Source organism: Trichechus manatus, unplaced genomic scaffold, assembly GCF_000243295.1.
Source record: "Trichechus manatus latirostris isolate Lorelei unplaced genomic scaffold, TriManLat1.0 scaffold00075, whole genome shotgun sequence".
NCBI lineage: Eukaryota > Metazoa > Chordata > Mammalia > Sirenia > Trichechidae > Trichechus > Trichechus manatus.
In genome coordinates this window covers 2,565,981-2,582,457 of record NW_004444011.1, presented here as the reverse complement: position 1 = coordinate 2,582,457, position 16,477 = coordinate 2,565,981, and the positions used below count along the sequence as shown (strand labels likewise).

At 36.7% G+C, this 16,477-nt stretch overlaps 1 protein-coding gene across 1 annotated transcript in view; it reads left to right on the top strand.

The window, feature by feature from the left end:
* The window catches only part of GPR158 (G protein-coupled receptor 158), a 734,231-nt gene that overhangs the window by 51,477 nt on the left and 666,277 nt on the right, over positions 1-16,477 (top strand). Inside the window, exon 2 of the mRNA XM_004380527.2 lies at positions 1,750-1,855. Coding sequence (XP_004380584.2) covers positions 1,750-1,855 — 106 coding nt within the window. The remainder of the gene's footprint in view (positions 1-1,749; positions 1,856-16,477) is intronic.

The window sequence follows — 16,477 nt, the reverse complement described above, 5'->3', positions numbered from 1 at the left end:
TGTGCCTCTTAGACAAGTAGATACAAGAGACCAAAGGGGCGACTTCTGTCCAGAGGTGAGATGGGAAGGCAGAGAGAGTTAGGAGCTGGTTGAATGTTCATGGGGAATCAGGGGCGGAGGGGAGGAGTGTGCTGTCGCAGAATGGGGTGAGCTGTTGGGGTCTCATAACAATGTATGTTAAAAATAAAAAAATTTAAAAAAAGAAGGTAAGACCTGGCAATCCTTTGGAAGTAAGTCTTCTGAAAGGTCACAGCCTTGAAAACCCTATGGAGCAGTTCTACTCTGCACACATGGGGTCTCCATAAATTAGAATCGATGGCAACTAACAACAACAATAGGCTTGCGTAACTATCGGCACCATGTTTCAGTTTTGAGAGGTGATTTAGTTTTGGCAAGGCATAACATTGATCCTTTTAAATTAATATTGCTAATTTAAATTCTGTTGGTTTTATAGCTTTGTTTGCATTTATTTTGTAATTTTGTTTTGTAGCTATCAGAGCTATAGCATAGATATTTTGAGCCTAGATTTATGATTGTACCTGTTTAAGTAATATGATGAAAATAATTTAAGTTGAGGAGATGAGACCTTGAAAATTTGTTCTTACCTTTAGTAGCTGTTTTATACTTTGCTCAAGTTTGAAAAAAAGAACTACATTACAAAGCTTAGGGCTTCAGGGCCCGGGAAACACAATATTTGTTTCAATAAAGTCTAGGTGTGGCAATTCAGTTTGGATAAATGTTTCTACTGCTGCTCCTAGTAGTCATAGTGGTGAAAATAGAAGGGAGGCATCTTAGGAAAATTTAAGGAAGTTGGTTGGAGAAAATGGGATAATTTTAGACAGACTTGAAGCTTTTTTTACGATTTTGCTTTTGACTGGCTCTGAATTTGTGAGTTCTTTTTCTTTAGTGACTTTTTGCAAATAGCTATGTGAAATAATGTTTTTCTTTCCAGATGTAAAAGAAAAAATATTGATCGGCACTTTTGTAGATGATGCAAATCTCTGTATTTCATTTGGAGCACAGGGAGACCTAAAGCACTGTTTAAAATCATAGAGATAGAAGACTGGAGGAAAGGGATGCTTAGTTTCTGATACTGCCCTTTCCCTCTGACCCCCAACTTGCCTACGTCTTAGCCCTGCAATGGGAAATAGGAGCAGAAGATAATGAGATGAGGGCTTTGTTTTGAGTTACTTTAGTAGAAGAGGCACTGGGAGCCGGTATTATTTCAGAGTCTACTTTGCTACCATGTCTGGAGTTCAGTCAATCAACAAATATTTATTGAGCACCCTACTAGGGATCCCTTCTAGGAGCCCTGGTGGCGCAGTGGTTAAGCGCTCAGCTGCTAACCGAGAAGGTTGACAGTTTGAACCCACCAGCCGCTCCGTGGGAGGAAGATGTGGCAGTCTGCTTCCATAGAGATTACAGCCTTGGAAACCCTATAGGGCAGTTCTGCTCTGTCCTATAGGGTCGCTATGAGTCAGAATCGACTCAGTGGCAATGGGTTTTACTATGTGCTAGACATTATGCTAGGACCTGAAGACAGAGCCTTTGGGACTAACGTACAACTAGTACTGTACTGATTCTGGCTATTGTGTCTCTATCTTTGTTTGGTGCATTTTCCGTGAATATGACTGAGCAATTGGAAAAAGTTTTACTCTGTTCTTTGTTTAATTCCCAGGGTAGAATACAGAATTAGAAATTGTAAAGGCTCAGACTAATCTGTTCTTTTTATCTTTCTCTGTTTTTAAGGGGTGTCATGAAAGTTGACATAAATCTTCAGAAGGTGGACATTGACCAGTGTTCAAGTGATGGCTGGTTTTCAGGAACTCACAAATGCCACCTCAACAATTCAGAGGTAAGAACATGAAAATAAAATCTTCTGAAATCAAAACCTAAGAAATGCTTTACTTTTGAATGTATTGTATTTGTGTGGGTAAGTGAACAATAGGCTTCTTACTGGGGAAAAAAATCTCCCTGTGTAAGTCTCAGTACTACCAAATGAACTGAAAGAGGAGTAGAAAATAAAACTTGTGCAGAATAACTTTATATAGGGACTAAGAGAATGCTAAAACTAAAATTATATCTGAAATTTGGCTTTAGTCGAAGGCTGACCCTTTTCTTCAAAATGGGCTAGAATATTAAAGTAGCCATGAAGTGAGAAACCATTTCTAGAATGGGTCAACCAGATTGTGCACAGCTTTATGGACTATGGCAGGGCAATCTTGCAGTTAAGGAGAAAACTGTATACAGGAAACTGGGAAGGAAACGTGTGAGTTTGTGTGTGTGTTTTTCTCAACTCCTATCCATGCTTGCTTTTGATGGGATGCTAGTTGATAAGGAACAGGCATAGAGATAATGCTTCTGGAAATAAGACTGTCACCTGTCTTTCGTAGTTCCAGAGATGAAATATGATGACATACTGATGATTTGATTTTCAATGATGTATCTCTCAGGTCCCCAAATTCTATGAAACGGTGTACAATAAAGTTCCTGATTGTAAAGTCCCAACTTAGAGTTCATGAATTTGTGAAGAAAATCAGCTTGATTTATTTCAATTACAGGGGAATTTCACACAAATGTAGAATTCTATGTCTTTAATTTGAATTTTTGCCATTTATGAAAGACAGTTGTACATAGTGCAATTTTAAGATAAGGGAATTTCAAATAAAAGAAAACAATACACACTTATTTGTGCCATTACACAAACCAAAAATAAGCACATACATTTGCACAGGGTGCATGCATGTAATATGTATGTGCATGTGCCTATTGTGTATTTACCATGCACACATCCCACCACACACACCCATATACCTCTATACCCCCACAGACCCCCACATAACCTTCCACAATGCCCAAGTACCCATATAGACTCCACACACACCCCACCCACCTTCATGCCCTTCATTGCAATCTCTCAACCCTCCTACCCCTAACCTCCCCAAGAAACTCCATAGTCCCCTACATCCTCCTAAATCCATCACAGATCCCCACCATATCTCCATGACCCCCACTCCCTCAACACCCTGCATATATCTCCACACATTCCCACACATCTCCACACCCCCTCCCACATCTCTCCACAGCCATATACAGCCTCACACAGTTCCACACAGCCCCCCTCCACAGCTGCCTCTCACTCCTTTCTTTCCCCTCACTTGGATAAACACTTATGAATGTGAGCATTTCTGACTTGTAAACTCACAAAAATAAAGATGCTCATTTTGCCTCCTTTCCCTGTTTGTTCTCATGGTTTTGAACATTTCTAAGTTTCTACTTCCCTTTGAATGATTCTGGTGTTTCTAAAGATATGAAGCTCAATTACTGGTCTGGTGAATATCTTTAGCCTGATTATTAGCTCTGTGCCAATGGCATATTGCCACTGAGCTTTGTCTTTAGCTAGAGTGGAATTTTTTCTGCATGGGTGTCATATTGTGGATATTGATCTGTGTGTGCTCATTTCTATATAGCCTTGTTTCAGCGGTGCTTCTGGATAGTTCGATAAGCAGTCTGTCTAGAAACAAGAGGATATTTACTTTTCAGTTTGTTACAGTTGCTGCTTGCCTCTAATAATGGTGTAGTTTTTGTTTCCTTACAGCACACCTAATTATTTGACTGGATGATCATATTGGAAGACTCTCTCTCTGCTTTTTGAGGATTGATTTATTTTCACTGAATCAGTGTTATTAATTTTCTGGGTTTTGTGTCTTTTAAAAGGTTTCAAATAAACTAAGTTATTTCAAGAGGAAATATCACCTCTATTCTGATTAACAAAGGTTAGATTGAAATGTGTAACTTTTGGAATTATATATCTTACCTGCATTATATTTATTTGATTCCTATTCAATGACTGGAAAAAACATATCCTGCAAGACAACTGACAAGAGAATTGAATGAATCTCATTTGAAAATGTTGTAGAAAGAGATTTAATGATAAAAAATAGCATCAACAAACATTGGATCTATAAGATGCATATATTGGCTTAGACCATAGATCCCTTTCCCACCTCCCTTGCCTACACACTGAAGTTAGGAGTAGGGCATCTTGGTGTCCTGGGAAGGACCCATGAGGCCCTTGGTGCTGTAGTCTGCCCTACACAGGGCTGCCACAGAGCTCATGGTACCTTTTTTATTGGGCTTCTCTAAGGTTCCCTAGTTGGTGCTGGTCGTTCTAGGTACCAGCAACTGTTGCACACCATATCCTCAGTCTAGTTACTAGAAATAGTCTTTCAGTTCCTTTCCTGTACTGATGTGGACTGGAGATTAGGCTCTGGCTTCTCTTGACATTTTCGCTGCTTAGGAAAATAGAAAGAAAAATCTCTTGCACAGGGCATTTTTCTTCTGTTTTGGCTCTCCTTTGTTATTTGTCACAAATCTCCTATACTAAACCCCAAGGATTACTGTATAAACTGGCTTATTTTGGGAAGTACTTCACATGATTCACATATGTAGGATTTAAGGGTCTGTGTTTATGAATATCCATATCATTAGAAGAAGAGACACTCAGCATGGTTTACACTCAGCATGTTTAACATTCTTCTCTTCTAAATACTAGAGGAAGTCACAAATTTCAAAGTTATGAACTTTTCACTCTTTAAATGTTTCCAGTGTATTGAGTTTTTGGCCTCCAGGGTATGTTAATCCAGAATAGCAGGTGTGATGTTGGAAAACGGTTAAGTGGCAGGTGACCAATGGCAAAAGCCTTAGCAGCATTTTAGAAGTGAATGGAATGGTCTGTGAAGAACATCATTTCTTAATGGAGTTAAAAGAAGAGTTGTCTCAGGTTTTAGGAGGCTACAAAATGTTTTTTGAAGAACATATTAAAACAAAATTGGAGTCTGTGCCCTGAACTGGATTGTAGGATTATTCTGGCTGCTTTCATAACTGATCCAGATCACTGCAACATGAACTTGATCATGTTTTCAGTATCCATCTCAATAATTCTTTACCTATTTTCATAGTATTGTTTGCTTTGAGTACATGAAATCATCTCTTACAGGATTATTAAATTATTATTAAATAATTGTTAATTTAAATTATTAAAAATATTAAAATTATTGACATTAATTTTTATTTTAAATATTTTTACTATGTTTTTGTTATAATAATTTTCATTTTTGATCACTATTTGAAGTAGGAGACATTAGGATAGTGGCCTTGGAACTTTTTTGATTATATTTTTTCATTATGTTTTATTAGTAAAATGTCTTAAGCATCCACCCTCTGTGTGTGTGGGTGTGGGTGTGTAAATTTACAAGCATATGCATCAGTTGTGGTGTTGGTGAGGAGTATTGAATATACTATGGACTGCCAAAAGAACAAACAAATCTGTCTTGGAAGAAGTACAGCCAGAATGCTTGTTGGAAACAAGGATGGCGAGACTATGTCTTACATACTTTTCACATGTTATCAGGAGGGATCAGTCCCTGGAGAAGGACATCATGCTTGGTAAAGTAGAGGGTCAGCGAAAAAGAAGAAGACCCTCAATGTGATGGATTGACACAGTGGCTGCAACAATGGGCTCAAGTACAGCAACGATTGTGAGGATGGTACAGGACCGGGCAGTGTTTCATTCTGTAGTACATAGGGCCACTATGAGTCAGAACCAGCTCGATGGCACCTAACAACAGCATGCATCTTTTGTTATACTTAATCAGGATGAGATAAAGATGAAATAAAATTTTAAAGTAAATTATGTTGTTATATGAAAATAATTAAAATATCTTCAATGTGAGGAATATATAGTCGATCCTCATTATTCACAGATTCTGTATTTGCAAATTTGCCTTTTCCCTAAAATTTATTTGTAGCCCCAAAATCAATACTAGTGGTGCTGTTTTGGTCATTCGCAGACATGCACACAGTGATGAAAAAATTCAGTTGCCTGATGCACATCTTCCCAGCTAAAGTTAAACAAGGTGATAGTCTGCCTTCCTTATTTCAGCTCTCACAATGTAAACAAGAGTCCTTTTCATGGACTATTTAGGGACATGTTTTTCATATTTTTGTACTTTTTGTTGGTGATTTTGCTGTTCAAAATGACCCCAAAGTATAGTATTAAAGTGCTATCTAGTGTTCCTAAGCACAAGCATGCTGTGATGTGCCTTACAGAGAAAACACATGTGTTAGATGACCTTTATTGAGGTATGAGTTATATGCTGTTGACATGAGTTCAATGTTAGTGAATCAAAAGCATGTATTAAATAAGATGTCTTTAAACAGAAACATACATAAAACAAGGTTATGTATTGATCGGTGAACAGAAGTGTTGTGACCAGAGGCTTGCAGGAATCTAGCCCTGTATTTCTCCTAGGAACAGTGGTGCAGTATTGGTTTATTTGGTGTTTGTGATGACTTTACAAAACATAACTACTGTGAATAATGAGAACTGACTGTAATAAACTGATTAACATTTAAAAAAATTTTAGTGAGAATGTTATGATTGACTATGCATCATCATTTTTTTAAAATCTGAGTTAATAGTAATGCAGTGATTCAGAGGTCCCAAGTTCGGATTCTTTTTATACTTGATTTTAATGTCTGTCATAGTTGAAAAAGATGCCTTATTAAGGATATGCCAGTCCACAATGAAGAAATAAATTGTTGGCTGTGTTTGCTAAATTATGATGCTCATTTTTCAGTTCCATCTGCTGGTTTTGAAAAGGTTTTTGTGGGAATACAGTTAACATTTTTTTTTTTTTAATCTTACCTGATATTGATCAATCCTTGCAAACTAATTGGAAAGTTTGGCATTTTAATATTTTAAATAAATAAGGTAAAAATCCACTGAAACTCTTCATGAGGAATATTTTCAAACAGTTTAGAAAGTGTATGTCCAAGTTTAAAATGTATAGTTGTGTGAATGTTTATAGTTTTTGGCCATAAAATCACATAACACTGCAAATATTTTCAAATATCCATTTTAAAATGCTTACTTCGAAAGACTTTCTCTGGATTGTTAAGGTGTCACTTTTACTTTGAAGGAATGAATTATGTACATTTTTTGAATATACTTGTTGGATAGACACTACTGACAACCACTCGTCATCACAGGTCAGCAAATTTTGAATATTTGCCTTTTTTGTAAAGAATGATGCATAACTAATTTTTAAGTTCAGAAACAAGTACTTCCCTTTGAGATAATCAGAAACAAATTTTTCTGTAGGGAAAGATTTTAATGGTGGCACACAATCTCATTATGAAGAAATATAAATATTTTACAATCTAAGATAATATGCTCTGTAAACCCACTTAAATGATCAAATGTAAATGATAATAAATTGAAGTTTGAAAGCGAATGAAGGAACCAAATAACCACTGTCAGTATGTCTGTCTTGAAACTCCCAGTCTTCTCTGAGGATACCTGAAGTGCCTTATCTGATTTGTGTTTATATGACTTGTGGACTGAGGGCATTAATGTCAATTCAAGTCTTAAACATTACTAAAGCTTAATTTATTTCTTAACTTTTATAGAAAAGTTACATATAGATAGAAGTTCTGCTATTTTCCTCTCACCTCCCAATTAATCTCTTATGTAGTCTGCTTTGGAGACCACTTCTTCAGGTTATCAGAGTCATTGTTCTGCCCAGAATCACCAAGATGGTGTATCACCAATTCAGTCATTGGTTTTATTTGCCCCAAGATAGTTTTTTGATATCTCTTCTTTTCTACTGAATTTATTGGATCAGAATCTGTAACTTCTTACTTCTCCATTTGATGTAAGTTAATGAATCAAGAAAGATCTTTTAAAAAAGAAGAAAAATAATTTAATATAAAAATCCAAAGAAGACAGAAGGGGTTAATTTTTCTCTTTTGAAGGCATTGTTACATACAGAACATAGCTTACTCATTTGGCTACAACAGGAATTAGTGTTCTTTTCTAGTGATCCTTCATTTAATTTAATTTTTGATTGAAAATTAAATTAGAAACAGCTGTATGTCAGTTTTCATCTTGTGACCATCAGCTCATCATTGTTTTTCTTTTTTCTGGAAAGATTCTGCTTTGCAAAAGTTATTGTTCATCTCTCTCTAGAACCATGCTGTCCAGTACGATAGCCACTAGCCCCGTGTGGCTACTGGAATTTAAATCAATTAAAATTAAACAAAATGAAAAATTCAGATACTTGGTTGTACTAACCTGATTTCAAGTGTTTAATGGCTATCTATTAACCTATTACCTATTAATGATCTAGTAGCTATTGGACAGTGTAGTGTACAGCACTCCTCTAGAATATGGTCCAACATAGTATAGTAGAGCCACACAGATAATTGAAGACTTTCAAATCCTCAAATTTCCTTGTATAGTTTAAGCAGTAACATAGCTTTTAAAGGCATTGAGGGACTTTTAAGGACAAACCTGAAATGAATTTTGGTTCATGCAGTCATTCTTATAATCTACTGTATTAACTTGCAGTGCAATGGATCACTCATATATAGCCTTTCTCGCCATGGTCTTGTAACTTCCACCAAATGATTGCATGGGACTATGCAAATAAAGTACTTGTGGCCCACCAAGGGGGTTGGACAGCATTACTAAAAATGCAAATAAGGTGCATGGAACCCTTAGGGGATCGGACCACGCAACTAAGGTGTATGGAACCCTAATGAGGGGCTTGGACAGTTTTTACCATTCCTGCTAGGCTTAAAATGAGCCATCCCAGAGGCAGAAGGGGAGGACCTCACTACCACCAAGAAAGAAGAGCTGGGAGTGGAGTGTATCCTTTGCAGCTGGGGTCCCTGCGCTGAGAACCTCCTAGACCCAGGAGACAGAGAGCCGTAACATCAGAGAAGGCGCAAAACAGCAAGAAGCAGCAGCAAGCATGCCAGAGAAATGGTGGCAGCAGAACCAGGAGGCTGGTGCAAGACAGCACAGTAGGCTTCCTAGCCCACAAAGCAAGGCAACTGCAGTGGGGGAGCTGACCCATGGAGTGAGAAAGCTGAGTGCCTTTGGGCAGGAGGCATGCTGGTGGAGTGGGGTGCCTCTGGGCACTTATCAGCAGAACTAAAAGAGCTTCGTAACACTTGCTGAGCAGGGCAGAAGCCAGGCTGAAGGCTGAGGGAGGAGCCTGTTCTGAGTGGGCCGAGAGGAGCTTGTCCTCAGGGGGCCAAGAGGAGCCCTGCATAGCTGAGAGGAGCTGAGAGAGCTGTGCTGCACTGACGAGGGGAGACTTGGAGACTATGCCTGTATGCTTCCTGACCCTGATCCCAAGTTGTAACCTGGTACTTTCCTAATAAACCCCATAATCATGGGTATTGTGTAGTGAATTCTTGTGTAGCTGTTACATTGAAGTATCTATTGAATGCAGCAGAGAAGTAGAGACAGCTGTGGGAGGGATAGCTGGTGTCAGAACAGGTAAAAAGGTTGGAGGGTGGAAGTATGTTTGACCTCCACCTCATAGGAATCAGCCTTGGGCTGATATTGATGCTGATGATTCTCCCTCATTGTGAAGTTAGATGAAAGTTCAGATGCTCCCACACCACCATGTTTTACATAACTCAATTAAAAATTAATAATAAGAAACATACAAACTATTTTTAATGCCAATACTTCACACCGAACACTGTAAAACTCTTTTAGTAGTTGGAGAGAAGAAAGTGTTGTTGGGTGCTGTCAAGTCAATTTCAACTCATAGCAACTGCATGTGATGGAGTAGGACTGCCCCATCGGGTTTTCTAGGCTATAATCTTTATGGGAGTGGATCACCATGTCATTCTCCTGCAGAGCCACTGGGTGGGTTCTTGAACAGCTAACCTTTTGGTTAGCAGCCGAGTGCTTAACAGTTGTGCCACCTAATGATACTCTTTAGATATTTACATGCCTACTCTATTTGTAGCAAAACTTCTCTTTTCTTTCATTACCAGGGCAAAATATGGTTCTTTAAGGTAAAGTCACAGTCTCCTACCAGAATATAGGATAGTGTCTAGCCTAGTGCCTGACACATTTGTTGAATGAATGTTTAATGCCCTGCCTGTAATATACAGCTATTGCTTCTGATATTTTCCACTGGAATTGCTCAGAATAAAGGTACAGTTTTTTCTTCATAGTACCCCTTCAGATATTTTAAGACTGTCATCACATACTGGCTAAGTCTTCCCCCCTGCCCCCGCACCTCCTACCCAGGCTAAATGTCCTCGGGTTCAGTCTAGTACCCTTGCTTTATCAGACTTAGCCAAAAGAGGCTATACCACTACTTTGTGGAGTTGTGAAGTCCTAACTTGTTTGATTTTGTTACACAGTCTTCCCTCTTAAAAATTTATAGAAACTGATTATATTTTTAGAGTTTTTCCTATGCTCCTAGGAGTTATTTGGACTGAGATTCTGGAATTTTTCCAAAAGTGTTAGGGTTAGGACTTAACTATTGCAAACACAACTGTACTGAGGTGTCTAATAAGTCAGCTAAGGGAGAGCTGGCTCTCTACTTCAGAGAAAAATGCTTCCAGAAACTGAGCCAAGAGTTCACCAGTTGCTGTCGCCATCTTGTGGTTGGGGGAGAGAGAATCTCTGGTACTTTAAAATCAAAGTGACTTTAAGCTATTTCTTGGTTGTTCAAACATCTCTTTTACTATTAGAATACTCCTCATTTTTCCTATGTCCAATTTCAAGCTGGTTTGTGTATTGCGTTCTAGTTAAATTTTCGACTACTGTTGTTACCACAATAACGTGGATTGGAGCCGCCTGCTGCAATAGCCAATTCTGAGATGCGAGAGGCGAGCAGCAAGAGTTTTATTATATATCGATATATAGGAGACAGAGGGGAATTGACTCCTCCAAAAACCCATCTCCCCTACTGGAGATTGGCCAAAGGCTTTACAGGGACAGGATTATGGTTCTTAGAAGTTTGTGTTAGTTCCCCCTTGAGGTGGTCATGTCCCAGATGAGTTAATCTTTTCTTGGGGGTTATCTGGTGACATCCTCGTTTTCTTGTCCCAAGATGGGTGCTTTGTTCGGTTTTTCATTCCTAGATTATTATCACTTGTTTTCTGCCCTCCAAGGAGGAACATCGGTTAATCTTAAACTTTTTATAGAGACTGGAACGGGAGGGAAAAACAAGGTCATGAGACAATGCAGGGGTTAGCAATGGGGTGTAATAATAGTGAGCCAGACCTATGCAGCCGCTTCCTCTGTTTTTAACACTATCTCATGCTACCCAGTTCTCACTTTTGTCTACTCATCTCCAATTTGCTATACTAGACTTCTCTGAGACGCACTTAAAAAGTTTGCTGAACTAGTATTCTTATTAATTCCTCCTCCTCTTCATCATCATCAGATGTATGCTTTCTTTGCCTTTGCTAATAAATTATTTTAAATTCATTATATTCATTCAGTATATTTTTATTAGCACCTGCTATGCTAGCTACTGTTTTAGAGGCTGTGGATAAAGTAGTGAACAATACAGAGGAAATCCTTTCATTCTAGAGGGGACCAGAGAACTTACAAATATATCAGTTGACTTTAACTTTTTTAAGTAATAACTTTGCTGAAAGAACAAAACATGGTACATTAGTTTTTGAGACACAAAGATGACTAATACCTATCATAAAAGTCAAGTGATCATGCATCTTCTAGAGTGCAGGAATTTACCTATTAGATTAGAGAAGAGTAAATAATAATAGTAATACTCAGTGTTGGTGAAGACATTGCAACATGAACATTCTCTTGCATTATTTGTAGGTATGCAAATTATTATGAAACTTTCTGGCAATATAGTAAAAATGTACTAACATTAAAAATGCATACTTTTTCACTTCATCAGTTCTATTTTTTCTTAAAAAATTTATCTAAGGAAATATTCAGAAATTGGCATAAATATATATGTATTAGACTATTCATCATAGTATTACATGTAGTAAAAATTTAGAAACAATTTAAATGTACAACAGTAGAGAATTGGTTAAGTAAATTGTGACATATCAAAAAATAAGCTACTATTTTTAATATTTAAAATGATGATGTCATTTTGCATTCACTGACATAGAATGATCCATGATATATCCATGATATATTTTAATGTATTTTATGTTAATATATTAATGAAAGAAGCAGGTTCTCCAGTAAGGTTTAAGGATTAATATGAATTTGGGGATATAGAGAAAAGTGACATATGTAAGAAAGTCTTTCTGTGATGTATTTACTAGATGAGTAGAAACTTGGTAAGAAGCAGCCAACTTTTATCTCTTAAAATGAATATTTTTTATTTTGAGAAATGATATTCGTAATTACCAAAATTGTGTGTAATCTGTATAAACTAGCTTATAATTTGTATAAGGTAAGTGGATTAAAAGAGAGAGAGCATGTGCAGCCTCACAGGAAAACTCTCTTTTAAATGTTAGTAAAGTCTCTATCTAGAACTTGTAAAGAGTATAGATTTGGGAAGAAGAGAATGGATAAAGAGAGTTGAGGAACCTTGAGAGTATCTGTGAGAAAGTGACAGATTCATTGCTATATTCAGAGACTCCTTTCTCTTTTCTGGCTTATAGTGAGGATTGCTAATGCAAACAAACAAAACCCAAGAATCAAAGGCTGTAATAAAAAGTAGATTAATTCACAGTAAAGACTGTGATGGGTTTCACTTTTTCTGTTAGTTCAACTCAATATATTTTTATTAATTTAAAAAAAGCATTTTATAAAGATAAATAATAATAATGCAAATATTTAATAGTGCTTTCTTTAGATCAACAATTATTCTAATGCATTTACATGCATTAAATTAATCTTTACAGTCTTCGTTTTACTGCTGCATAAGCTAGGCCTAGAAAGTTTGATTACTTGCCTGTGATCATGCAATTAGCAATTGACAGAGCTGGGATCGGAATTTAGGTTGGACTGATTCTAGACATCATGTTTTTTTTGACTATATAGTCCTGTTATTTTCTAAGAAACATTTCTGGTAACATTTTACGACCCAATAAATTTATTTAGGTTTGGGAGTGAGCACGTATAGGGAGTTTCAGATTACAAACTCCATTTAACTTTAGGAATTGGGTAGCGAAGATTACCGGATACTGTTCTCTGTTGGGTGTCACTTTAGACATTAAATAATTGATGTGAAAACCCAGCATCTCTCTCAGTGAGGAGAGGAATTAAAGTTCCCTTAGGTTCTGGTTTTATGTTTAACTCTAAGGCTGTACATTAGAAGTGATTGAATGGATTGATGTTAACTTGGATTGAAGGTTGTAGTTTGTTCTAGGGCTTTATTTGGGGCCTTGTGCCAATTCTCCGAATAATGATATAGAAGAAAAGTAGTTAAGAATAACAGATTCATTGGAAGTTAAAAATTAGTTACTAAAAACATATTGCCAGGTTGGAGAAATGGACAACTCGATCAGGGTGAAGCTTAAGAGAAATAAAGGTACTATACTAAATGTGATCTAAAAAGAAAAAAAGTTTTTGTTCAAGCACAGGAAGAATATTATGGTTTAGTTGCAGTGCATGTGAACAATATTTGGAAGAATAGTTGAAAATTCAGTATGAGTCAACAGTATGGTGTGGCCACAACATCATCATCATCATCATCATCATCATCATCATCATCATCACCGTCATCATGAACAGCAATAAAAGCTAACTTTGTCTTTGATCTATAGATCTGAGGAGGTTCATATCTTACTCTGTTCTAAATTTGGCAGAAAATACCTGAGATTGTGGGACAAGTTTCAGTTCTCATACATTAAAAGGTATCTACACAAATGGGAATTCGTTCAAAAGAAAAAAAAAATCAGGAGGACTTTGTAATCTTGTTTATTGAAGAATCAAAGAAATAAGGGATGTTTTTCCAGGAGATTTATAAAATAACTGTCTTCAAATATCCAATGGCTATTACGTGGATATTTATACTTTTTCTCAAAGGACCTAGTGCTAGACTGTGACTTATAGGTAAACCAATGGGAACTACAGATGCTCTGTTCCGCTCAATGTAAGAACTTATTTAATAATCAGAATTGTTCAGAAATTGAGAATACATATATATATGATTGTAAATTTGAATGCCAGAGTTGTTCAATCACAAACTGCTAGGTTGACTACTTGGTGAGCCTTAGTATTTTCAACAGTGAAAGGTATCACTTGATGAAATTTTATTCATAAAAACTTAAGGCAACGTTGGCTATATACTTGGATTCGATGCCTTTTGAGTTTCTTTGCAACCCTTAAATTTTATAATTCTAGTATAGTTGTAAAGGATCCCTGGTGGTGCAGTGGTTAAAGGGCTTAACTGATAACCAAAAGGTTGGCAGTTCGAATCCACCAGTTGCCCCATGAGAAAAAGATGTGGCAGTCTGCTACCATAAATATTACAACTTTGAAAACCTTATGGGCCAGTTGTACTCTGTCCTACAGGGTTGCTATGAGTAGGAATTGACTCAATGGCAGGGAGTTTTTAGTATAATGTAAAGGTAACCACTAAAAGGTGTTTGGATCTTAAAGTAACACATTGTCCTTGCTACAATTCTTTGATTTCTCACAATGCATGTGGTATGCTTGCCAAACCTGAGATTTTCTGACTTTTTTCTGTAATAATAATAAAGCAAGCTATTATTCATCACTGCCACCTTCATTCAAAGTAATTTACACCTTCTAACTTATCAACTATTTTGTTACTCGACATTTCACATTTACAACAATTGTCAAAATCTGACTGTTTTGTGCATAATGATCTACGTCTGGCAGTAATGAATGTCAAGGTGCGAGGCAAGAGTAACACTGGCTGTGATGGTTAAGGTTATATGTCAACTTGACTGGGCCATGATTCTCAGCAATTTGGCAGTTACGTAATGATGTAATTTGGCAGTTATATAATGATGTAATTTGTCATTATGTAATGATGTAGTCATCCTCCATTTTGTGATCTGATGTGGTCATCCTCTATTTTTGCATATCACCAATTTTGCATAACGACCTGATCTTTGGAACCTAACCATGTCTATAAGTGAGTAGAGGGTGTATAGGATTTAGTTTCTAATTACTCATTAAGTACGTTTGGGAAGGTAGTGCAGGACTGATAAATTTTGATGGAAGTGAGATGGAAAAGCCAGGAGATATTTAGCTGACATTAGATTGCTACTCTGGAATAGTCTGAGCCAGAAAGGATGCAATTAAAAAAAACCCCAAAACCAAATCTGTTGCTGTTGTGTTGATTCTGACTCATAGCGACCCAGTGGGACAGCGTAGAACTGCCCCATAGGGTTTCCAAGGAGCAGCTGGTGGATTTGAACTGCCGACCTTTTGGTAGCTCTTAACCACTGTGCCACCAGGTCTCCAAGTGGGGGGAAACTACTGATTTCTTCTTCTTCTTCTGCTTCTTTTCCTCCTCCTCCTTCCTCTTTTTTTTAAAACCTAATTTGCCTCTTTTGCTTATGAATGACTCAGATACCCCAGAGTAGGAGATTAAATTCAGTTTCCAGTTATGACAAGGTCATGGTATTTGGTGTCTGCTCCTGAATGACACTCTTGTGTACATACCATATCACTGGATTGCATCCTCCAACCTTCTTGAACTGTTGTAATGTTATGATCTTTGAAATATTTGAATTAGAATGTAAAAAGGGGTCATTACTGTCTATTGAATTAATTTATGTGACATGTAAAATTATTAAGTTGAGTTAATAGGTTCCTATGTATTAACTTTCTGGACTACATAAAATGTTTAAAACAAAACAGAAAACCACAAAATCTTATTTATGAATGCTGTAGATAAAGGTGCATTTGGTAATATTTTGCTAGGCTATTAGTTTAGTAACTAAGTTTTCTTTTGCCCAAGCTTGTAAAGTCTATGACATCTCCAAAAGGGAAGTGTCCTATTAATATGAAGTTTTTTTTTCAAGTCACTTTATAAGAAAATAATTATTTAATAACAACGAACGAGTCATATTCATCTAGTACTTAATAACTCTGGGAGGTAGGTACTATTGTTAATCCTATTTTGGTTCAAGTAACTTACCCAAGGTCATAAAACTGGTTAACAGTAGTTTAGGAGTTTAAACTCTAGGAAGGTAGTATAGGTGTTAGTGATTGATTAGAAAATTAAAACCAATCTCTAAAGTTTATGCCAAACAGGACCAAAGGTTTTGGAGATGTATTTCCCTGTCAGATCTATTGGAAGTTCTGAGTGAATGATCAGAAAACAATAGCTTTTGGGATATGAGATCTGAGTTTTTATATCTTTACCCAAGCAGCTGTGAATAAATGCTTTTGTGTATTTAGGCAAAATTTTTTATTGTATTTTAGGTGAACGTTTACAGAACAAATAGTTTCTCATTAAACAGTCAGTACACATATTGTTTTATGACATTGGTTAACAACCCCATGACAAATCAACCCTTTCCCTTCTAGACATTGGAGGACTTTTTTTTTTGGGGGTGAAAATATACATAGCCAAAGATAAACCATTTCAAAAATTTCTACATGCACAGTTCAGTGACATCAATTACGTTCTTCCAGTTGTGCTGCTATTCTCACTTTAGATGAAGGTTTACAGAACAA